A 25,830-nucleotide genomic window follows, 5' to 3' on the forward strand; every position below is an offset into this window, starting at 1 on the left:
CTCTACCTCTGTTATTACTGAATGGATTTGATTCAAACTTGAAATAGTTGTTCAGCATCATCACCCACATCATATGACACAAGATGCATAACTCGGGCACAATTTTTCATGAATTATTCCCCTTTTTACTTAGAATTTCAGGTTAAAGTTTTATGCACTTTCACTCTATCTCTGTTATTACTGAATGGATCTGATTCAAACTTAAACAATTGTTCAACATCATTACCCTTATCATATGACACAAGGTGCATAACTCTGGGACCAATTTTTCATGAATTATTTCCTCTTTTTACTTAGAATTTTAGAGGGGCCTCCGTGGCCGAGTGGTTAGAGTCGTTGACTTCAAACCATTTGCCCCTCATTGATGTGGGTTCGAAACCTCATTTGAGGGGTAGAATTCTTCACGTGAGGAAGCCATCCAGCTGGCTTACGGAAGGTCGGTGGTTCTACCCAGGTGCCCGCTCGTGATGAAACTGTGCACGGAGGGGCACCTGGGGTCTTCCTCCACCATTAAAGCCGGAAAGTCACCATATGACCTAAGATTGTGTCGGTGCGACGTTAAACCCAACAAAATAAATAAATAAATAAATAGAATTTTAGGTGAAAGTTTTGATGCACTTTCACTCTGTCTCTGTTATTACTGAATGGATTTGATTCAAACTTAAAATAGTTGTTCAACATCATCACCCACACCATATGACGCATGGTGCATAACTCTGGCACCAATTTTTTCATTAATTATTCCCCCTTTTTACTTAAAATTTTAGGTTAAAGTTCTGATGCACTTTCACTCTGTCTCTGTTTAATTACTGAATGGATTTGATTCAAACTTAAAATAGTTGTTCAACATCATCACCTACACTATATGACACAAGCTGCACAACTCTGGCACCAATATTTAATGAATTATGCCCCTTTTTGCTTAGGATATACTTATATAGTGTTTTGATACATTTTATCTTTACCTCTTTTATTACTTGAAGTTGATATTTTTGACATAGACTCAGGCTATTGTGCAATATCTTCATCCACAATTGGAGTCATTAAACACTCCAGTGACAGCTTTAGTTTCAGTTTCACTATCCAGCATCGAAATAGTCGAGCGCGCTGTCTCCTGTGACAGCTCTTGTACTTGTATCACAGCTCGGTGTTTTTTCTTAACAAATTAGGTGCAGGTAATTCGTATACACTGAGTACAGGGTGCGGTAACTAGAAGTGTGCAGGTATTTAATACCCCCACGCTAGTTACTGCACTGTTGGATAGGAAAGTATGCCAGCATGTCTGGAACAGTAGACAGCGAAGTGTATTTTATTGATTTTCTGCTCTAGCATTGGTTTATTAGTCCCCTACTGGTTGAAAACCAGTTTCGGGGACTATAGGAATGCACTTTTCCGTCATTCCGTCCGTCCGTCTGTCCGTCAGTCCGCAATTTTGTGTCCGGTCCATAACTCTGTCATCCATGAAGGGATTTTAATATTACTTGGCACAAATGTTCCCCATGATGAGACGATGTGTCATGCGCAAAACCCGGACCCCTAGCTCAAAGGTCAAGGTCACTATTGGAGGTCAAAGGTCAACAGGGCTTTTTTCCTGTCTGGTCCACAACTCTCCCATCCTTGAAGGGATTTTAGTTTTACTTGGCACAAGTGTTCCCCATGATGAGATGATGTGTCATGCGCAAATCCCTAACCCCTAGCTCAAAGGTCAAGGTCACAATTGGAGGTCAAAGGTCAACAGGGCTTTTTTCCTGTCCGGTCCATAACTCTCCCATCCATGAAGAGATTTTAATAGTACTTGGCACAAATGCTCCCCATGAGGAGACGACGTGTCATGCGCAAAACCTGGACCCCAAGCTTAAAGGTCAAGGTCACAATTGGAGGTCAAAGGTCAACAAGGCTTTTTTCCTGTCCGGTCCATAACTCTCCCATCTATGAAGGGATTTTAATATTACTTGGCACAAATGTACCTCATAATAAGACGATGTGTCATGCACAACTTTCAGACCCCTAGCTCAGAGGTCAAGGTCACACTTAGCAGTCAGATGTTAACATAGCATGAACAGGGTCTGTTTTATGTCCGGTCCATAACTCTGACATTCATTAAGGGATTTTAATATCACTTAGCCCAAGTGTTCCCCATGATGAGACGATGTGTCATGCGCAAATCCCGGACCCCTAGCTTAAAGGTCAAGGTCACAATTGGGGGTCAAAGGTCAACAGAGTTTTTTTCCTGTCCCGTCCATAACTCTGCCATCCATGAAGGGATTTTAATATTACTTAGCACAAATGTTCCCCATGATGAGACAACATGTCATGCGCAAAGCCCAGACCCTTAGCTCAAAGGTCAAGGTCACAATTTGAGGTCAATGGCAATAAGGTTTTTTCCCTGTCCGATCCAGAACTCTGTCATCCATCAAGGGATTACAATATTACTTGGCATAAATGTTTCCCATGATGAGACGACGTGTCATGCGCAACACCCAGTACCCTAGCTTAAAGGTCAAGGTCACGCTTTGAGATCAAAGGTCAAGAGGATTTTTTTCCTGTCTGGTCTGTAACTTTGTCATGCAAAGCAGGATTTAGATAACAGTTGGCACAAATATTCCCCTGGATGAAACAACATGTCATGCGCAAGAACCAGGTCCCTAGGTCTAAGGTCAATGTCATATTTAGAGGTCAAAGGTCAAATTCAAGAATGACTTTGTACGGAATATTTCTTCTTCATGCATGGAGGGATTTGATGTAACTTGGACCAAATGTTCACCACCATGAGGCACCCTTGTTTTTAGAATTACGTCCCTTTGTTGTTACTATAAATAGATTTTATTGTAACTTTTTTATTACTGGCGGTAGAGAAAAATCGAGACCACTTTTCTGTGGTATAGCATGCATGTTACATCCAATTTTTAGGTGTATTTTGACCTATCTCTACCTGGTTAAGAGTTTCTTGTGGACTTACATTATATAGATTTTTTTTTTTTTTTTTTTTTTTTTTTTTTTTTTTTTTTTGTGTTGTTACTATAAATAACTTACATGATAACATTTTTATAATCAGCCAAAAAAATTCAATATTAAAACAACTGTGGGTTTTTATATATGCACATTTTAATCCAAGTGTGTTGTTATAACATATTGTATATGTAGTACAATATTGTTTATACATCATTGACAGATATCAGTTCATTATGTTATACTGCAGTAGAGAAAATTAGGTGCCTTCCAGTAGGGGACTTTGTATTGCATGGCAATACTTCATTCACTTGTTTTACCTGGGCTTTACACATTTGTGAAGCAAGGATTTTAAGTACTCGCTGAACTGCTGTATATGGCAATGTGGAATGCCTACAACTACCATATATGGATGGCTATGATACAAAACAGAAAGAACATTAAAACTCTCGGGTAAACGATTTATACTCGGGGGCTATGCCCCCTCGTACAAATCGTTTACCCTTGAGTTTCAAAGCTTTTTCTATTACTTAGTTAATGTTTTGATACACTTTAACTCATACTTAAACTATTGTCCAGTATTGCTTAACCCTTTTGCTGCCGAGGACCCGATTACGTTATGTACACTCTAGTTTGCCAAGGCACTTTTCTGGAAATCACCTTAGTTTTGACAGAATAGATAAGCGTCTTTATTGTTCACAGAAAGTATACAAAACCTATAATTTTTAGAAAGAAAAATAATAAATGCATACAGATGAGCAGATTTATTCTAAAAAAAATTTGTTTTAATTTGAAATATGCTGACGTAATTTGTGAGACGGGTATACCCGTCATACCCGTCATACATGTAGACAGCAAAGGGGCTAGATGGGGAAGAATCACCGTAAACAGCTATAAATTTTTGAAGAATCTACTTGGTTTGTAAATCTATATTTAGAAAACAAAGCAATATGAAGTACCTAATTTCCTTATCGAATCTTCAACATTTAGAGGGAATATTGTAGTTGTTTTGTCTACATTACCCTGCAGTTGAATCGCCGTTTGAAATGTGGAAATTTACCAGATCACTTAGGTCATAATCGCTTTCCTGTGTACAGTATTCTAAAAATACAACAGCAAACACAGATGGAAAACATTCTTTTAATATGATTGGTTGCTCTGGGATAAATTTATGTGACGTTATTTGCATTGTTTATAGGTTGGAATGTTTGGAAATCCCAAGACGGGAAAACCCGTCTTGTAGAAAAATAGGCTGGTATAGGAGTGGGACGGGTATACCCGTCTTGTAGGCAACGAAAGGGTTAAGTTAATGTTTTGATACACTTCGACTCAAACTTAAACTATTGTCAAGTATTGCTGTACCCCAGTGTAAGCTCCAGCTTGTGTCTACCCTTACATTTTATCTTTTAATTCACCAATCGGCATTGAAAAAGTTGAGCACACTGTCTCTGTGACAGCTCTTGTTAGCTCACCAGAGCCAAAGGCTCAAGGTGAGCTATTCTGATCGTTTGCCGTCCGGCGTCAATCGTCCGGCGTCCGTCCATAAACTTTTACTTTAAACGACATCTCCTCATAAGCCACTAGGCCAATTTCATCCAAACTTCACAGGCATGTTCCTTGGGTGAAGCTCTACAAAAACTGTTCAAAGAATTGAAATCCATGCAGAACTCTGGTTGCCATGGCAACCGAAAGGAAAAACTTTAAAAATCTTCTTATCAAAAACTAGAAGCCCTAAAACTTAGATATTTGGTGTGAAGCATTGCCTAGTGGACCTCTACCAATTTTGTTCAAATCATGACCCCGGGGTCAAAATTGATTTTACATAGGAAAATCTTAAAAAATCTTTTTCTCAAAAACCAGAAGCCCTAGATCTTAGATATTTGACATGTAGCATTGCCTAATGGACCTCAACTAAAGTTGTTCAAATCATGACCCCGGGGTCAAAATTGATTTTACATAGATTTCTATAGGAAAATCTTCAATTTTTTTAAAAAATAAACCAGAAGGCCTAGAGCTTATATATTTCACATGTAGCATTGCCTAGTGGACCTCCACAAAATTTGTTCAAATCATGACCCCCGGGGTCAAAATTGACCCCGCCCCAGGGGTCACTTCATTTTACATAGGAAAATCTTCAAAAATTGTCTAAAAATAAACCAGAAGGCCTAGATCTTAGGTACTTGACATGAAGCATTGCCTAGAAGCCTTCCACAAAATTTGTTCAAATCATGATCCCTGGGGTCAAATTGACCCTGCCCCATGAGGTTACTTGATTGTACATAGAAAAATCTTCAAAATTTTCTAAAAATAAACCAGAAGCCCTAGAGCTTAGATATTTGACATGTAGCATTACCTAGTAGACTTCTACAAAATTTGTTCAAATCATGACCCCCCCCCCCCCCCCAGGGTCAAATTAACCCAGCCCCAGGGCTTGCTTGATTGTACATAGGGAAATCTTCATAAATTTGCTAAAATAAACCAGAAGGCCTAGATCTTAGATATTTGATATGTAACATTGCCTAATAGACTTCTACAAAATTTGTTCAAATCATGACCCCCGGGGTAAAATTGGCCCCGCCCCAGGGGTTACTTGATTGTACATCGGAAAATCTTTCAAAAAAAATCTAAAAATAATCAGTTTGACATTTGAAACATGTTGCTCATATTACTCTGGTGAGCGATCCAGGGTCATCATGACCCTCTTGTTTCTTTTGCCAGATATTTTATACTTTTCTGTTTCTGGTTTCAGTAATTGGTTGTTCTGTATGATTCCTATAAAATTTCTGATAGAAACATGCTGTAAGCCATTCTGTTATTTGACACATTTCACTCCTGCATAGTAAAAGTTCATTATAGTGTTATACATCTGACACTAACAGTCATTTAATTAGATTGTAAAGAGATGTGTTATGGATATTTCCATCATTGATGAATGATTGACCTTCTCATATATAGTCCACATTCATGAAAGTTTTAAATTGTATCCTCAACACTCTACTGGAGTTAAATTAACCCTTATCATGCTTGACATGACTGAGTCTGCCTTTGCAACTAGTGTAGATCATGATCAGCTTGCACATCCATGCAGTCTGATCATGATCTGCACTGTTTGCCATTCAGTCAGTATCTTCTTTGGTAAGCACAAATGGAAAGACAGACAAGTTCATTTATAATAGAAATTTAGCAGGGTAAGGGTTAACAGAGGTCATAAAAATACAGCATGAAGTACATTAAAAACAGGAGTAATGTATGCTAAATGTATAATATTGCTATATGTTAGTGGTTAAAGAATATTCTTATTGAAACATTTGACAAGTTAGAAGTAACCATTTAAAGTTTGTTTGAATGAAAGAAAAGTCTGCATGAAAGTTTAATGTACAGCTTACAGATAACAAAGGAAGTGAAATATTGGGTATAGGAAAGTTTGCCCCTCCTTCCATCCATACTAGCTGCCTCTCTAATCCTGGGGAAAATGCCTTGTAATAAAATGAAACCAGTCATTTCTGTAAATCACCTCTTCAAAATAAAATCTTTAACATCATTTAAAGTGACTTTATTAACCCCCCTTTCTTTCTCCTCGACAAGAAACCAAAACATAACAGGGAAACAATCAGTTAAAAAAGAAGGGAAATACTCAAAGCTAGGTAGATTATGAAGGTAGTTGTAAGACAAGTCTCTGATGCAGTTGTGGTTAATTTAAAAATTGTGTTCTATTGTTAGCAGTCAGTAATATGATGGATTTGTGACACTGGCCTCTCTAAACTTGGCCAGATCTTGTGCTGAAGTAATAAGACACGGGTTTCCGGTTGCCAATGGATGATCTTTCACAAACTTATTGCCCTTTGATTATTCAGCATTTGTAAACTATAGTGCCATCATACTCAGGAGTATTTCTCAGCAATCACTGTGAAATTCAGCAAAAATTCATGGGATGCTTTACTCTCAAGAGGAGGTGCACATATTTTTTTCATTATCAGTTGGAATTAGTTTCCAATGAGATATTGCCCTTAGATCATTCAGAATCAGTGTACTGTATATGCCCAGTTAGTAAATTCCACTTTTGTTCTTTTAATATGCAAATTTCGTGGAACATCCATCATTTTTACCAATATGTTTTGTGTTTCTTAGCTCGTAGAAGTATTTTTAGTCTTAACATTGTTGCCAACGACCACAAGGGACGAACACTAACAAAGTTTTCTACCAGTAGGGACTTCTGTATTGCCACTACAGTACTCAGTCACTTGTTAATTATTCAGTTAGCTTAACACGGGGTTCTCATGTGGCTGTAGGACATATAATATAGCTGTAATTTTTCATGTTTTCAGTCAGCTAATCTGCTAGGTGTGAAGATGTTATGTGCCAACATGGAGGGAACCTCACTGAAGGGATGTAACTTTGAAGATCCAGCAGGAACTAGGGCAAACATGGAAGGTATGTGTTTATTTGCCTGTATCTGAACAGATCAAAAAAGAGATATGGTTAGAGTGTCATTTTAGGATTTACTGGGTGCCCAGTTTCCCCACCCGTACACACATAGCAGTGTACCTGGTCTCTGCTAATCTTTTTCACCACACTTCTGTAGGTTTGATCCACACATGGAATGCCTTCACTTGAGTAAGCTAAGGTAAGCTGCCATGTTAAAGGTCTGTGGATCTGCTCAGACAAATTCTGAAATAATGCTTAGAGGGACACACAATGTCTGTTTCCACTATCAATAAGGAAAGTCAGCATGTGATCTAAGTTTGAAGTTCAACTGAAAGTACTTTTATTGAAATAGAATAGTTGAAACAACTTACACAGAATAAAATTGATACATCTGGAAGATCAATGTAAAAAGATCCAAAACATTTCAGCTAACATATTGAAAATCAAGTGTAAGCATCACATGATATCATATGTTTCTAAAAATAAAGGACAGAATTGTAATATTGTAAGTATTTTGGGAGTAGTAATTGTGTTACCGGTACTATTTGTCAAGTATGTGTAGCGTTGTGTGTGAAATGTTGCACATTTCATTACTTCTCATGAACAGACTCAATCAGGAAAGAGATACATGGGAAATTTTGATAACTCACTTCAATCTACAATGTTATAGGTCTCTATATTTGTGTCTCCCACCCGCTGTGGGAGACAAATTGTTTTTGCCCTGTCAATCTGTCCATCACACTTCATATCCAATCAGTAACTGGAGAACCGTTTGACCTAGAACCTTCATACTTGATAGGATGGCAGGGCTTATGGAGTAGATGACCCCTAGTGTTTATGGGGTCACTACATCAAAAGTCAAGGTCACAGGGGCCTGAAAATGGAAAACCATTTCTAGTCAATAACTTGAAAACAATTTGACCCAGATGTTGAAACTTCATAGGATAACTGGACATGTAGAGTAGATGACCCTTATTGATTTTGGGGTCACTCTGTTAAAGGTCTAGGTCACAGGGGCCTGATCATGGAAAACCATGTTTGATCAGTAACTTGAGAACCATTTGACACAAAATGTTGAAACTTCATATGAATGTGTGACATGCAGAGTTGATGACCTCTTTTGATTTTGAGGTCACTCTATTTAAGGTCAAGGTCACAGGGGCCAGAACAATTTATTTTTGATCAGTAACTGGAGAACCATTTAACATAGAACCTTCAAACTTCATAGGGCGATAGGACTTGCAGAGTAGATTACCGCTATTTTTTTAGGGTCACTCCATCAAAGGTCAAGTTCACAGGGGCCATCCACCAATCACACTTCATTTTCGATCAATAACTGCAGAACCATTTGACCTAGAACCTTCTAACTTCATAGGATGACGGGTCTTACAGAGTTAGATTACTCTTTTTTTGGGGCGAGCTTTCGAGCAAAGGTCACAGGGGCCTGAACATGGAAAACTCTTTCCCATCAATAACTTGAGAACCACTTGACCCAGAATGTTGAAACTTGATAGAATATTTCAATATGGATAGTAGATAACCCCTACTTGTTTTGGGGTCACTCGATCAAAAGTCAAGGTTACATGGGCCAAAACATTGAAAACTGTTTTCAGTCCATAGCTCTAAAACCACTAGGCCCAGAATGTTGAAACTTCATGGGATGATTGGACATGCAAAATAGATGATCCTTATTGCAGCCAACCATCAGTGTCTCATTGAATTTTGCTCCTTTCCCCTGTTGACTTCTTGCCTATTACTACTATGCATTTTGGAAGACTGGCACTTTATAGCTCACCTGTCACGAAGTGACAAGGTGAGCTTTTGTGACCGCTTGATGTCCGTCGTCAGTCGTGCATAGTACGTCGTGCGTCGTACGTCGTCCGTCAACAATTTCTAAAAAAATCTTCTTCTTGAAAACCGCTGGGCAGAATTACACCAAACTTCACAGAATGATCCTTGGGTGGCCCCCTTTCAAAATTGTTCAAAGAATTGAATTCCATGCATAACTCAGGTTGCCATGGCAACCTAAAGGAAAAACTTTAAAAATCTTCTATTCCAAAACCACAGGGCCTAGGGCTTTGATATCTGGTGTGTAGCATCATCTAGTGGTCCCCTACCAAGATTGTTCAAATTATCCCCCTAGGGTCAAAAATAGCCCCGCCCCGGGGGTCACATGGTTTATATAGACTTATATAGGGAAAACTTTGAAAATCTTCTTGTACAAAACCACATGGACTAGGGCTTTGATATTTGGTTTGTAGCATCATCTAGTGGTCTTCTACCAAGATTGAACAAATTATCCCCCTAGGGTCAAATATGGCCCCGCCCCGGGGGGTCACATGGTTTATATAGACTTATATAGGGAAAACTTTGAAAATCTTTTTGTACAAAACCACATGGCCTAGGGCTTTGATATTTGGTATGTTGCATCATATAGCGGTCCTCTACCAAGATTATTCAAATTATCCCCCAATGGTCAAATATGGCCCCGCCCCGGGGGTCCCAAGTTTAAAATAGACTTATATAGGAAAAAAAGTTTAAAAATCTTCTTGTCCGAAACCACAACACTTAGACCTTTGATATTTGGTTTGTAGCATTGTCTTATGGTCCCCAACCAAAATTGTTCAAATTGTACCCCTTGGGTGAATAGAGGCCCTGCCATGGGGGTCCCAAGTTTTATATAGACTTGTATAGGAAAAAGCTTTAAAAATCTTCTTGTCTGAAACCATACGACCTAGGCTTTTGATATTTGGTATGATGCATTGTCTAGTAGTCCTCTACCAAAATTTTTCAAATTATGCCCCTAGGGTTAAAAGAGGCCCCACCCTGGGGTCATTTAGTTATTATGTGAGTTATATAGGAAAAATACTTAAAAAATCATCTGATCCTATTTCCAAGACTGTTTAATTATAATTACCTGATGACCCCAAGTAATATGATGTCACTTGACTGTGACCTTGACCTACTGACCTACTTTCTTGTTTTTTTAAGATACAGCCTTGAAATTTTGATGACATAAACAGTTTTGCACACAAATTGTAAAACTGAATTTTATTGACCATGAATGTGACGTGACCTACTGACTTTCTTAATATTTTATCATCAGTTTGACATTTGAAACATGTAGCTCATATTAATCAGGTGAGCGATCCAGGGTCATCATGACCCTCTTGTCTACAAAATAATCTTCTAGTTCTCAGTATTGTCCTTTTGGTGGCCCAAATCACCACAAATCGCAACATACTATTTGCAGAAGAATGAAACATAGTATACCTAGACATTCAGTCAGATTACTTTAAATTGTTAATGTATTTCTTTTACTTTCCAAGAAATTATATGATTGTGTTCAGTATTTTGTGTGCATAATACACCTAGTATATAGAACCTGACTTTTTCCTGATTTCAGTCTGAAAATTTACAAGGGTATTATATATTGGTGCAGGTCAAAGTCATTAATGGTATATTTCAGGAGCATTGATGAAAAGTGTTAACCTGGAGGGAAGTCACATGGCTGGCGTAAACTTGAGAGTGGCTAATCTAAAGAATGCCAATCTTCAAAATTGTGACCTGAGAGGAGCGGTACTGGCTGGAGCTGATCTCGAGGTAATTCTAATTTACTGTATGATAAATACATTTTTTGCCACAGGCTGGAGTTATCCAATGATAACTATCCCATGAATTCTAGCTGTCAAGCAATACAGAGGATCATGATAACTATCCCATGAATTCTAGCTGTCAAGCAATACAGAGGATCATGATAACTATCCCATGAATTCTAGCTGTCAAGCAATAAAGAGGATCATGATAACTATCCCATGAATTCTAGCTGTCAAGCAATACAGAGGATCATGATAACTATCCCATGAATTCTTGCTGTCTAGCAATAAAGAGGATCATGATAACTCTACCATGAATTCTTGCTGTCTAGCAATACAGAGGATCATGATAACTATCCCATGAATGCTTGCTGTCTAGCAATACAGAGGATCATGATAACTCTCCCATGAAGCACTACAGAGGATCATGATAACTCTCCCATGAATTCTTGCTGTCTAGCAATACAGAGGATCATGATAACTCTCCCATGAATGCTTGCTGTCTAGCAAAACAGAGGTTCATGATAACTCTCCCATAAATGCTTGCTGTCTAGCAATACAGAGGATCATGATAACTCTCCCATGAATTCTAGCTGTCTAGCAATTTTAGAGGATCATGATAACTCTCCCATGAATTCTTGCTGTCTAGCCATACAGAGGATCATGATAACTCTCCCATGAATGCTTGATGTCTAGCCATACAGAGGATCATGATAACTCTCCCATGAATTCTTGCTGTCTAGCCATACAGAGGATCATGATAAATCTCCCATGAATTCTTGCTGTCTAGCAATAAAGACGATCATGATAACTCTCCCATGAATTCTTGCTGTCTAGCAAAACAGAGGATCATGATAACCCTCCCATGAATTCTTGCTGTCTAGCAATACAGAGGATCATGATAACTCTCCCATGAATTCTTGCTGTCTGGCAATACAGAGGATCATGATAACTCTCCCATGAATTCTAGCTGTGTAGCAATCTTTATGGGACTATAGTTTTTTGTGGGGCCTCCGTGGTCGAGTGGTTAAGGTTGTTAACTTCAAATCACTTGCCCCTCATCGATGTGGGTTCAGGCCTTACTCGGGGCATTGAATTCTTCATCTCAGGAAGCCATCAAGCTGGCTTATGGAAGGTCAATGGTTCTACCCAGGTGCCTGATTGTGATGAAATAATGCACGGAAGGGCACCTGGGGTCTTCCTCCTCCATCAAAGCTGGAAAGCCGCCATATGACCTATAATTCTGTTGGACTGTCAGTGCAACGTTAAACCCAACAAAAACATTAAAAAAAATGTGGTTTTTTTTGTTACTATACATACAGTCTGTACAGTGCAACCTCTGTAGCGCAACACCCTTTGGGAGATACAAGTATTGACTGTTATGTAGAGGTTGTTGTTCCGGAGAAAATTGATAGTATATTTCAGCCTAGGGAAATTTTGATGATGTTGTTATAGAGAGGTTTTTGCTTAAGAGAGGGTCGCTCTGTAGAGGTTGTACTCTGTATGCAATCTTTTTAAGTGCCTAATCATCTGAACCCTTGTACACATTTTAATGAAACTTTACACAGTTGATCAGTACCAACCTTAGTTGTGCATGTTGCATGTCAGGTTCTTTCAGAAAAATATTATGCAGCGTTAAGGGCATGTTTTTAGTTACTATACTATATATATAGAGTTTATATACAAAAAGTCCAGGTAATTTTTGCAATGTACTGGTCATTGTGTGCAGAGGGGTACATTCATCATCTTCAGTGATAGCTCTAGTTATTATTATTATTATGCCCCTCTTAAAGAAGGAGTGGTATATTATTTTTATGCCCCCGGCATCTACTGATGCGGGAGGCATATAGTGATTGTCCTGTCCGTCCGTCCGTTCATTCGTTCGTCCGTTCGTTCGTTCGTCCGTACGAGGTTAACCAAATGGGACCGTTTCGTCTAGCATCAATACCCCTTACTAGAATGACTTGATACTAAAGCATCAATACTGCTTACAAGAATGAATTGATACTAATACAGATGTAACCTGTGACCATTCCTCATCTTCAAACATCACCTGACCTCAGTTTGACCTTGACCTCGTTTTGGACTTAGGTTGCTTTGTATCGACAAGGATACCACCAGGGGCATCAAGCGTTTATTGAATGCAGCTCCTTAAATAATATTGTTCTTGTATGGGTCTGTCGGTCGAAAGACATGTTAGTTTCAGGGGCCTGTTTCAGTAAGCCTAATTGGGACGAAGTTAGAATGTAGGTGTAAGGTGGTTCACAAACATTTTAAGCAGATACATTTTTACTCTTTGACTATTCTTAGAAGCTGCATTGAACAAACATAAGATAGATTTGTCCTAAAATTGAATTATCATCACTATTTTAAATTGATACAAGTAATACCCTATTATTAGCTGTTGTCCAATATCTTGATCCACAGTGGAGTCATTAAACACTCCAGTGACAGATCCAGCTTCCTCAGAGTCAGATGTGCCCAGTTCAAAATAGTCGAGCGTGCCGTCTCCTGTAACAGCTCTTGTTTGCTTTAGAAAGCAGCAAGCAAATTGTATGATGATTAATATTAATTTTTTTTACATTTTTAGAACTGTGATTTGTCAGGATGTGATCTACAAGAAGCCAATCTCCGAGGTGCCAACTTAAAAGGTGCAGCATTTGAGTTGATGTTGAACCCACTACACATGGCTCAGGCCGTAAGGTGACTGAGAAATCACCTGCACCTGGACCAGGCCGAGAAAGCGCTTTATAATTTATGGTCTTTCAACTACTGTAGAATGAAATGAACTCTTGTCATTTTGTATTGCACTTGTCAGTATACCTCCCCCTCCCAAACATATAGCAGAGTTTAGAAAGAGGAAATTTTTCCCCCTCATGAATGGGATATCTAGCTCCAGAGCCATGCAGTGTCTGGAATCTGCCACAGTTACTGTAATTATATTTTTCATTGTGCTGTCATGTTTTGAGAGGTGGAGACAAAAATTCTATCTCAGCCAGTTATATATTGCCGGTATGGTATAAAGCTGGCTTATATTCATGACTGGTAAAATTGCCTTGGATGCATTGTTGAAAACTGTGAGGACAAGTAACACAAGAAAATTTCTTGCTGTAGCTGAATGTTGTAAATTATTCAGCTTATATGAGATATTCTAGATGTTTGGATCATTTGGCTTATATTCATTTTTAGACGACTTTTCAAAGAAAAAGTAGAGCTATTGCACTCGCCCCAGCAGCAGCAGCAATGCCGTTGCCGTTGGTTAAAGTTTTTGATAAAGTCTGTTACTATCAAAGCTTTTGACTTGAAACTTAAAAATTTTATTTACTATCAAAGTCTACACCAGGAGAAACAAACCCCATAACTCTGATTGAATTTTGACAGAGTTATGCCCCTTTTTAACAGAATTTTTTGGTTAAAGTTTTTGATAAAGTCAAATATGTCTGTTACTATCAAAGCTTTAGACTTGAAACTTAAAACAGTTATTTACTATCAAAGTCTACACTAGGAGAAACAATCCCTGTAACTCTGCTTAAATTTTGACAGAGTTATGCCCCATTTTAACTTAGAATTTTTGGGTTAAAATTTTGTCAAGTTTTTACTGGCAAAGCTCTAATTCAGAGTCAAGCACTGAGAAAAGTCGGGCACGCTGTTATCAGACAGCTCTTGTTTACTGTCACAGAAAAAACTTAACTTGAAAAATGTTGATAGTTGGAAAGGGACCAAGTTTTGACTCTGATGTAAGAGGGTGTCAGTTTCCCTCCTAGTATGTAGGAAAGGGAATCTGCTGAAGGGCATTATTGTATTGCTAAGTAAGAAATGTTCAGATATAAAAATTATATATCATTAGAAAACAACGCAGATAAGACTGAGGAGTTTTCTTTAAGGTTGCTCTGCATGTTTTGTATGCCCCCACACATTTATGTATCCGTCTGTATGTCCGGAAATCTTATGTGTCGAACTTTTTCCACACTGTTAGCCTGACTTGCTTCAGTCTCACAGATGAACAAGCTTGATGTGCAGATGACCTTAAAGGAAGGAATTTTTTCTGTGACTATTTTTGCTGCAGTTATGGCCCTTTTATAGTTTTTGCTATATGGAATATAGGGATAAGTCTTGTGTGTCCAACTCCTCCCGCACTATTAGCCTGATTTGCTTCAAACTTTCACCGATGAACAAGCTTGATGTGCAGATGACCTTTATATAAAGGAAGGAATTTTTCTCTGAATATTTTTACTGCAGTTATGACCCTTTGATTATTTTTGCTATATAGAGGAAGGCACCGTATGTGGGGGCATCCATGTCCTATGGACACAATTCTAGTTATCTGATGTAATGCAGTAATGTGATTTATCTGGACCACTTTAAATGCGACCTGCATCCAAGAGACTGAAATGTAAATCATTAGCCATTGATAATGTTAAGAAAGCAGTCTTAATACTTTTTATTTCTGAAGATAAATATAATAATAAAATATTTATTGGGAAATAGCATCAAATTTTGTCCAAAAATCAGCTTGAAATTTGAAGGCACCTTTAATCATTGGTAAATAGCTGGAAAGAAGTCACATGGACTCGTACAGTTTACATGTTTTTGTAGCTCAGCATATGAAAGAAAATATTTTAAAATCCATTAGCAGTTTCATTTAAATTTATATTGTTAAATGTTTTCTAAAATGCTGAAGTGTCGTCATAATTGAGATTTTCTGAGAGGCTTTCATTATTTAAACTTGCTTGAGGTCCAGATGTTATAAATCAGTCTAGCAACAAACACCAATGCACACGAACCTGTATATTATCTATTAATAAAATTGACTATTATTAGTAGAGAATTAACTGTCAAGGTTTAATCAAATTCTACATCGTAAAAAAATCTTGATCTGAACATGCTTAACTTACTTATACTAGTATTTTTTTACAGCAATTTTAACAGAATACTCCTATTATTGTATCTTGATAGATTTCTGACTTCACAGCTTTGGGTTTGAAAAGCTTGTTTGGGGTATAGATATTTTTGTGTGAAAAATATAGATATGTACAGTCAAACCTTTCGGCTTTTGGAAGGGAAAAGACAAAGAAATAAAATTTCTGAAGGTATGTTCATAAAAATATACATGCAGATATGTAGAGAGAAACCTGTACAAAGAGACTACACACTGGGAAAAAAAACAAGTTCTTTTCTACTCACAGTATGAAACACAGCAAGTTTAAAAACAAGCTTTGTGATCTGTAGAACTCTGCACGTGTGATCTGTAGAGCTCTGCACGTAACGGACTTTAACATAAGTTCGACTATATAAAGTTTGGCATCTAGGTTTTATCAAGCCTTTACATAGTTAATCAGAATGGATATAACATAAAGAAGTAAGCAGTAAAAAGATAAACATTTTTCTTACTATGATAAAACTGTGATATAATTAAGCAAAAAGTTAGTTTATAGAAAATTCATAAAATGTTAACAACTTGTAATATCACCAGTTTTCCTTTATGTTTTTTTGTAAATGTTCCTGATGTAAGTCATTTTGTTTAAGTTGTCTCAAGATAATAAAATGTGATTCATTAGGATTAATGGGTAAATTTACCTTTAAGAAAAAACGTGTTCCTTATACCAGTTTGTGATTATTAATCACATGACTGTGTAGTCAATTTTCCTTGAAATTCCAATGTAAACATTACATTCCTTTGACAGGAGTTCATTGTTCATAGTAATTATGCATGTAATACTTCCCATATATACTTATGGAAAGAAAGGATATCTCTTGAATGAATTGATATACATATTTTACATACCCTGTCTGATTTAGAATCATTATTATAAAAGGCAATCGCAGTTCAGTTTTAACCATTTCCAACCATTCCTGATATTTACACAAATTATTATTGATGAGAAGTTATACATTATATGAGCCGTACCATAGAAAACCAACATAGTGCATTTGCGACCAGCATGGATCCAGACCAGCCTGCCATCTGCGCAGTCTGGTCAGGATCCATGCTGTTCGCTTTCAAAGCCTATTGCAATTAGAGAAACCGTTAATGAACAGCATGGATTCTGACCAGACTGTGCAGATGCGCAGGCTGGTCTGGATCCATGCTGGTCGCAAATGCACTATGTTGGTTTTCTCATGGTGTGGCTCAATTATTGTCTTTCATTTACATACACTCACAAGACAGAAAATTATAGAATTATTTTAACCTTTACCCTGCTAAATTTCTAAAATGGACTGGTCTATCATTCAATATAGGCAGTACCAGCTATTATTCAAAGTTGTGTTCGCTGAAAAGTTACTGACTAAATAGCGAATGTACAGGCTGATCTTAGTCAGCACTGGTCGCAAAGGCAAAATCACTTGCCGCCAGCAGGCTAAAGGTTAAAAATGCCTATTTAATAAATACAACAAGGTTTTAATACTTAATATAAACACAATTCTTAATATGCTTTAACTTGGAAACTTGTTGATAAATTTCCACTTGCAAAAAATCTCCATTTTCTTGTCATCAGTGGATCTGTGCATGATGTCAGGAGTGAATTACACTCGTCTGTCAAGTTAACATCAACATCCTTACTGCTAGTCATCCAATATAAGTGTTGCACAAAATTTGTAGTTTTAATGTCGTTTTATGGTATGAAACTGATCTGTTAAATGTAATGTTGATAGTATACATCATTCAAAAGAGCTTTGAAGGTGGTAATGGCATTTTTCTTAAAATCTTGTGATATGGTATTTTAGATTGTCCATTTTTGGATGCAATTTTGACTCCATTTGTTACTTGATCCACATGAAACTTGTGGAATATCTTTTTAGCATACAAGCAAGAGAGATTTTAATGGCAATTATATTTTTACCTTTAATATTAAAATGATTTGAGATAGCTTCATAATTAAAAATCTTGTGTGGCTTTCCAAAAATTGTATGTCTTACAGGCGCATGTAACCTTCAAATGGTTTATTGACTTTTAAATTTGTAGTCAAGTAAGGTACATTTCTTTTGAAACACGAAGAACTCAAGGAAATAAAACTGCTTTGTCACAGCAATTTAATGTCTCTTGATAAAATGTTAAAGCTTTTTATTCACAGTTCAATTGAAAAAATATGGACTCTTCATTTAAACAGAGTTTAAAAATAAAACATACATTTTACATTGGGAAATACAGAAAAAAGCAAATCTTTGATACATGTTTACTTTGAAAGCTACAGAGATATTCAGCTATAACTTCACATGTCAGTCTGGATAATTTTAACAATAAATGTTGAGCACTTTGGCTTTATCCAATGAATGAACTATATAAGAAATTATAATAAACAAAAGATTTACCAGGCCATGAACAACACAAATCCCAATTGTCTGTAAATTAATAGTCATAGTTTAGATGTCCTTGATACGAAACTTTTTGTAGTAAAAAAAGTAACTCTTTTTGCACTCATTGTCTCTTTCTTTGTATTGTATGTTTAAGGTATCGATATTGTGCCAAATATTTATTTGTGAAATAAAGAAAGAAATTTGAAAAAAATATTGCTTTGTTTATTGACTTCAATCACTAGTGAAACCTGTAAGAGTATTTTGGATATTGTTGCATTGTTTATTAGCTGCTTTTAATTAATCAGCAAAACCTAAGTGAATGAATTTTGGGATAGTAATGCATTGTTTATTGCATCATCATAATTGAATCATAAGTGAAAACTATGAGGAAATTTGGGATAATATTGCATCGTTTATTGCATTGTCAACAAAACCTAATTATTATGAAGCAATGTGGGATAGTATTGTATATATTAGCTCAAAGATTCAGAAATAGAACATCCGTTTAATGACTTCCCCTCACGAAATGCTTGATGGCTCTTCATCAAGCTTAGTATGTAGCAACAATATTAGATCCTCTCTCAATTTTTAGCTCACCTGAGCAATGCTTAGGTGAGTTTTTGTGATCGCTCGATGTCCGGCGTCTGTCGTCTGTCAACATTTAACTTGTGTATGCGATAGAGGCTGTATTTTTCAACTGATCTTCATGAAATTTTGTCAGAATGATTACCTTGATAATATCTAGGCCAAGTTCGAAAATGGGTCATCTGGGGTCAAAAACTAGGTCACTAGGTCAAATCAAAGAAAAACCTTGTGTATGCGATAGAGGCTGTATTTTTCAACTGATTTACATGAAATTTTGTCAGAATGATTACCTTGATGAAATCTAGGCCAATTCGAAAATGGGTCATCTGGGATCAAAAATTAGGTCACTAGGTCAAATCAAAGAAAAACCTTGTGTATGCGATAGAGGCTGTATTTTTCAATTGATCTTCATGATTTTGGTCAAAATGATTGCTTTGGTGAAATGTAGGTCAGATTCGAATATGGGTCATCTGGTATTAAAAACTAGGTCACTAGATCAAATCAAAGAAAAACCTTGTGTATGCAGTAGGGGCTGCATTTTATACCGGATCTTCATGAAATTTGATCAGAATGTTTGTCTGGATGAAATCTAGGTCGGGTTTGAATATGGTCGTCTAGGGTCAAAAACTAGGTCACTCGGTCAAATTAAAGAAAAACCTTGTGTACGCAATAGGGGCTGCATTTTACACTGGATATTCATAAAATTTAGTCAGAATGATTGCCTTGATGAAATCTAGGTCAAGATAGAATATGGGTCATCTGGTTGAAAACTAGGTCACTAGGTCAAATCAAAGAAAAACCTCGTGTATGCGATAGAGACTTATTTTTCAATTGATCTTCTTGAAATTTGGTCAGAATGATAGCCTTGATGAAATTAAGGTCAAGTTTGAATATGGGTCATCTGGGGTCGAAAACTAGGTTGCTAGGACAAATAAAAAAAAAACGTTTTGTATGTGATAGAGGCTGTGTTTTTCAATTGAGGTTCATGAAATTTGGTCAGAATGATAACCTTGATCAAATCTAGGTCAAGTTTGAATGTAGGTCATCTTGGCTCAAAAACTAGGTCACTAAGTCAAATTGAAGAAAATACTTGTTTACACTTAAGAGACCACATTTTTGGTCCAATCTAAATGGACATTGGTCAGAATATTTGTTTCCATGAAATCACTAGGTTAAACATGTTTACACTGTTATGGTGTGTTTCTCAGGTGAGCGGCCTAGGGCCATCTTGGCCCTCTTGTATTCTAACAGGGCCACTTGGCCACTGTTAGTTTAGTTTATACTAATTTGTTTTAGCCTGATTGTGATGAAAGCTTCAAGCTTGCTGGAACCACTCTCCAGTCCACTTCCTGGAAAACCAGTACTGGTGTCATATGAGAAGTCATGGGCGTGACCCCAGTGGGGCTCGAACCCACGACCCCTAGATTGAGTGGCCAACACCTTATCCACTAGACCACCGCTCCCTACTATTAAGGACCTTTAGAGCTAAAGATAGAAATAACCCATAACAACTTCTTGATGGATCTTCATTGCGTTTACCGTCTTGGTAGCCTAGAGGTACAGCTCCCTTTTGGAGTGCGGGAGCCCCATGTGGTTCTGGGACGATCTGTATATGAAAAGAATTGGAACCACTGCCTTACCCTTGCATGATCGTAAGAGGCGACTAATAGGGTCTTAACACTTGGTTTTAGTTTAAACTGTATTTATTTTAACACTTGGTTTTGCTGTAACTCTGTGATTCCAGCAGGTATGCAAATTTTAAGTCCATACCTCCTGTTTTTATTTCGATGTAAATGAGATGTGAAACCAAAATTTGTAGTCCTGTTTGGCGCCATATAACCTATGCTGTGTTGGTGCGCCGTAAAACACAAAATAAATAAAAAATAAAATTGGAGTGCGGGAGGTTGCGGGTTCGATCCACGGCCGGGTCATACTTAAATTAATGCTGAGTACTAAGCGAGGAAGCTACTATTATTAATAATACTAGTAGCTTCCTCGCCTAGTGCTCAGCATTAAGAGGCTAGTGCTAGGATTGATCAGACCGTTGTCAGTATGTGACAGGGTGGGGTATCATGTCGTGTTTCTGTGTCGTGATATTCCAGTGAGGCAGCTGGGTTGACCAGTCTTAGTTCTTTTAATTATCGTAAATGCTGAAGCTACTACAATGTAGTACTATTTTTTATGTCTTTGGTATGACTCTGCCACAGAGCGAACTTTTAAAGTTAAAGGTACGTTTTATTTATAACGTTGTATGTAATAAACAATGTTCTTGTGCGACAAGCTAGGTATCTTGTAACAGATACATTCCTGTGCATATTTTACCTCTTGGTACAACCCTTAAAATACTGAGTGCCAAGCAAAATATCTACAAAATAGCTCAACTAGAACTGCAAATAACCCTAGCAACCTCATTCGTCACCATACCAGCGCCATTATGCATGCCAATGGCACGTTCAAGTAAATTTGGAGGAATTCCAGGCATATCAAAAAGAAAGAAAACTAATTGAATTCCAATTTTTTCAACGTCTTTTTAGACAAAAAAAAATTCTTCTCATGAACCGCTTGATGGATCTTCATCAAACTTGGTCTCTAGTATTATTATAAGATCCTTTCACAACTTTGTTCAAATGGAGGCACTTGGCCACTTTTAGGGACCTCTAGACCTAAAACTAGAAATACCTTTAAACGACTTTTTCTCATGAACCGCTTGAAGGATATTCATCAAGCTTGATCTGTAGCATTATTATAAGGTCCTCTCCCACATTTGTTCAAATGAGGGCACTTAGCCCCTTTTAGCTCTTAGAGCCAAAATTAGAAATACCGTTATAAACAACTTCTTCTCATGAACCGCTTGAAAGATATTCATCAAACTTGATCTGTAGCATTATTATACGGTCCTCTCCCACATTTTTCAAATGGGGCACTTTGGGGCCGCTTGAGCCAAAATTAGAAATACCTTTAAATGACTTCTTCTCATGAACCGCTGGAAGGATCTTCCTCAAAGTTTGTACGCAACAGTCCACTATGGTACTTATAAGCAAATTAACCGTAGTGCCGTAGCGTAAGTGATCGATGTATAGTCTACAAAACTCATCAGTGGCAGATCTGTTGTTTTCAGAATCTAAGAATGCCGAAGCACCATAACGCAAACATAGCAATATAGCGAAGATTACCATAGCGCAGAAATGTTTGTTTGTTTGTTTTGGGTTTAACGCCGTTTTTCAACAGTATTTCAGTCATGTAACGGCGGGCAGTTAACCTAACCAGTGTTCCTGGATTCTGTACCAGTACAAACCTGTTCTCCGCAAGTAACTGCCAACTTCCCCACATGAATCAGAGGTGGAGGACTAATGATATCAGACACAATGTCGTTTATCAAATAGTCACGGAGAACATACGCCCCGCCCGAGGATCGAACTCGCGACCCCGAGATCCAACGGTCTTACCTATTGAGCTAAGCGGGCGGGCTAGCGTAGAAATGAGTAATTAATTGTTTTTTTTTTTTTAAATGAGTTTGTTAATTACCGAAACGAACAACCTCTAAAACTAATTTGTAATTCTGAAGAATAACCGTCCCTAATTAGCCTGAAATGCATTGTCTTATTTACAGTTAATTTTAGTACATTATTGGAAACAAGGCGATTCATTTTCATTTCAAAAGTACATGATACCTGTGATTTATTGCGCATTATGATGCAATATATCATGTAAATGCTTCAAATTAATTAATCAGGTCGCTGTATACGAATATGGCAGCAATATTATATTAGTGAAAGTATATACTGTTACTAGGTTAACAGATGGAGACAGTAAAATACTGGCTTTATGCCGATAAATGTCTCTGTTTTGGACTTTTTGTATCGCCTGTAATAAAGTTCCTAATGCTGTGGCTTTTCGTTTATTTTGGCTAACAGTGTTTGATTTTTATCATATCTGATGCAGATTACCTTTCTTATCATTCCAAGGTTGCAAAATTCAATAATTTTATTTGTCCAGAAACTATATTTTTTGAGTCTAAACTGCCGAAGTCCAAATAACAGTACTTTTTACTCTCAATTTTTATATAGTTGAACATGACAGTCGAGCAAAGAACGCCATCAAAGGCAATTTCTAGGCCTATTTTTCGGATATATAGACATGAACATGAACTTTCCTTACCACATATGAGCCGCGCCATGAGAAAACCAACATAGTGCGTTTGCGACCAGCATGGATCCAGACCATCCGCGTCCGCGCAGTCTGGTCAGGATCCATGCTTTTCCTTTTCAAAGCCTATTGGAATTAGAGAAACTGTTAGCGAACAGCATGGATCCTGACCAAACTGCGCGGATGCGCAAGCTGGTCTGGATCCATGCTGGTCGCAAACGCACTATGTTGGTTTTCTCATGGCGCGGCTCATATATAGTTTTATACTTTTAAACACCGAAAACGAAACTCAGCTGCTTAATCAAAAGTCTATACTAAGGTAAGAAATGACTGACGTATTAGATTTCGGCTCTTACTGCGATCAGGATACAGTATTGCAAAGCATGTTTTACGTGACATGTATGTTATAAAAACCCTGTCATGTCTTAAAGAAGATAATATTATGGTGAGGAACAGGGAGCTGAATTTACAACACCGTGTATATCCAGTAATACCAACATGCGCAAAAAAGATCATTAGCGCAAAATATAATACCAGAATGTGCAAATAAATTGCGGAAAGCGCCACTGAAGGAACACATGGTGAGTAAACTGGCCAGTATATTTTGTACTAATCAGTGTGAAAACAATTAAATGCATACGGCTGCGACGAAAGTGTGTTACAAGCGGCAATAAGTAGATGCATGCTCTTGGTTTTCAAGAGCATTCGTGAGAATGACGACCCTGGAACCGTTTTGAAGGCGGACTTCGTGTTTAGTACAGTAGTGCATATTTTACCTCATTTTATAGTTACAGTAAAATATTTGACACAGTCACAAGGGAAGTTTATGTTGTGTTTATCAAAGTCTAGCACAGTGTCTGACGAACAAATGTAATATTTTAAGACTGGCTCTTAAAAGTTAACAAAACATTTGAATAGTAAGGGTATGCAACCTTTTGTTATATGACTGGAACATTAAAAAGTAACTGGTTTTAGAAAGAAGCGTAAACTCAGCATCTCAAGTTATATACTATGAAAGGTCATTCTTTAAGATTTAAAATATAGCATATGTATATAGCAAAAATGTTTATCATAATATTAGTAGGGATCTTTTGATGGATCCGTTTGCAATTTTCAGTTTGAACGTAGTCAAGGTTGGTTGTCAATGAAATTTAATCATTTGTTTCTAGGCCAAATGAAACTGTCTTTTGGTGTTGCTTAATACATTGGCATCCCACTGTATTCAAATATTGCACGAAAATCCAAAATAATTATATCACACCAACAGCCATTATGTGTTTCGAGACTTTCTCAGAAAAGAATCGACAATATACCAGATCTACAGACCAACAGTTAGGTACACCAGCTCTAATAATATCTCTAGTAAAATGAAAGCTTGTAAACTGTAAAATGTAAATTGTAAAATGTAAACTGACAAAAGCAATACTAGCTTAGCAATGTCTCAGTGAGTGAAAATTTAGACAAACGTAAGCCTTGGATTTAGTACCTTTATCTATAGACATTTGCGTAGTTTTAATAGCCACGGTACCGGTAAAGCAACGTGTATTGTGTCTGTTTGGGCTGATCACTACCAAATACAGTGTAAGCCTCCGAGGTCTAGTTACAAGTAGACCCAATTAAAATATAGTGCATTTTTTCACCTTATTTTTTTTTTCACAGAACATTGCTTGATGCCACTGATGGTGATTGTTACAAGTAATATAGGTTGTATAGTTAACAGAAGTCACTTTGGGTAAGTTTAATAGGCAATTATGAAAACAGGAAGTGGTGCAAGGATACCACTGTTAACAAGCCGGAACCGGTGTAAAAGTTGCTGTATTTTAGACGCTTATATAAAAGTTAACACCCTATTTTCTTTTAATTTTTTTGTTGCACTAACATCCAGCTTTTGAAAGATGGCAGGCTGCCAAATCTGATATATTAGAAAATAGATTTGCAGAGCTGGTTTTGAAGTGTGGTTTATATAGAATTTTATAAGGGATGCATTTAGTGGTGTTCAGCCTTTAAGGATTTATTATTTAGTACCGCCGAGATGACATTATGCATTTCTTATGCGTACACTGGTGTAAAATACGCGTATATTGATTATATACATCGCCAGTCCATAGTTGGTACTATTTTTCAAGTATATTTTGAAATGAAAACTTGAATAAAGAACATATTTTTTTTTGTATTTTCATGTAATGCCATGCCGGTCAGTACCATACATTTGCTGAATAACTGGGTTTGTTAGTTAATTATCATTACTATTTGCCCGAGGTCTGAATGCAACCAGTCTATAAATAATTTATTACATGAGATCTGAATTAGATTTTCAAGTTTTATTAGATACGGAACACTGCTTGTTTATTTGTTGGTTCAAAGTTTAGCGTCGTTTCTTGATAGTATTTCAGTTATATAACGGCGAGCCTAACTTGTGGTACTACCCTGTTCTCCGCGAAAAAACCTTTTGGAGGACGAATGATTTTAGAAACATTGTCTTCTTTCAAATAGTCACAGAGGACGTAAGTTTCGCCCTGGGATTTGAACTCGAACTCACAGCCTCATTATGTATAGCTCTCTCTAATGATCTAAGTGACTGGCCTTTGTTCGGACTATGGACTGGCTATTTATATAAGGATTATTATAGTTTAATTAATCTAAATATCCAATCAGCTGCCAGATATTTCCATTTGTACTCACTTATTGGATTAATATGCCGGGTTACAGAGTTCCTACCAGTGAGTCAGCAAAGACACTTATTGATTTCCTTATTGATTAAGCTATTGCTTTCATTTCATTACTGCAAAACGTAAATTTATTAGATGTTCAATAAATGATCTGCTGTTGTCAG

The 25,830-nt window shown here is 37.1% G+C and overlaps 1 protein-coding gene across 1 annotated transcript in view; it reads left to right on the top strand.

Moving 5' to 3' along the window:
* The window catches only part of LOC123546920 (BTB/POZ domain-containing protein KCTD9-like), a 46,679-nt gene extending 28,200 nt beyond the window's left edge, over positions 1-18,479 (top strand). The window contains exons 10-12 of the mRNA XM_053551283.1: positions 7,275-7,380; positions 10,844-10,977; positions 13,561-18,479. Of these exons, the coding sequence (XP_053407258.1) occupies positions 7,275-7,380; positions 10,844-10,977; positions 13,561-13,677 (357 nt within the window). The 3' untranslated portion in view covers positions 13,678-18,479. The remainder of the gene's footprint in view (positions 1-7,274; positions 7,381-10,843; positions 10,978-13,560) is intronic.
* Positions 18,480-25,830: the final 7,351 nt, after the last annotated feature.

This window comes from Mercenaria mercenaria, chromosome 9 (assembly GCF_021730395.1).
Source record: "Mercenaria mercenaria strain notata chromosome 9, MADL_Memer_1, whole genome shotgun sequence".
NCBI classification, from domain to species: Eukaryota; Metazoa; Mollusca; class Bivalvia; order Venerida; family Veneridae; genus Mercenaria; species Mercenaria mercenaria.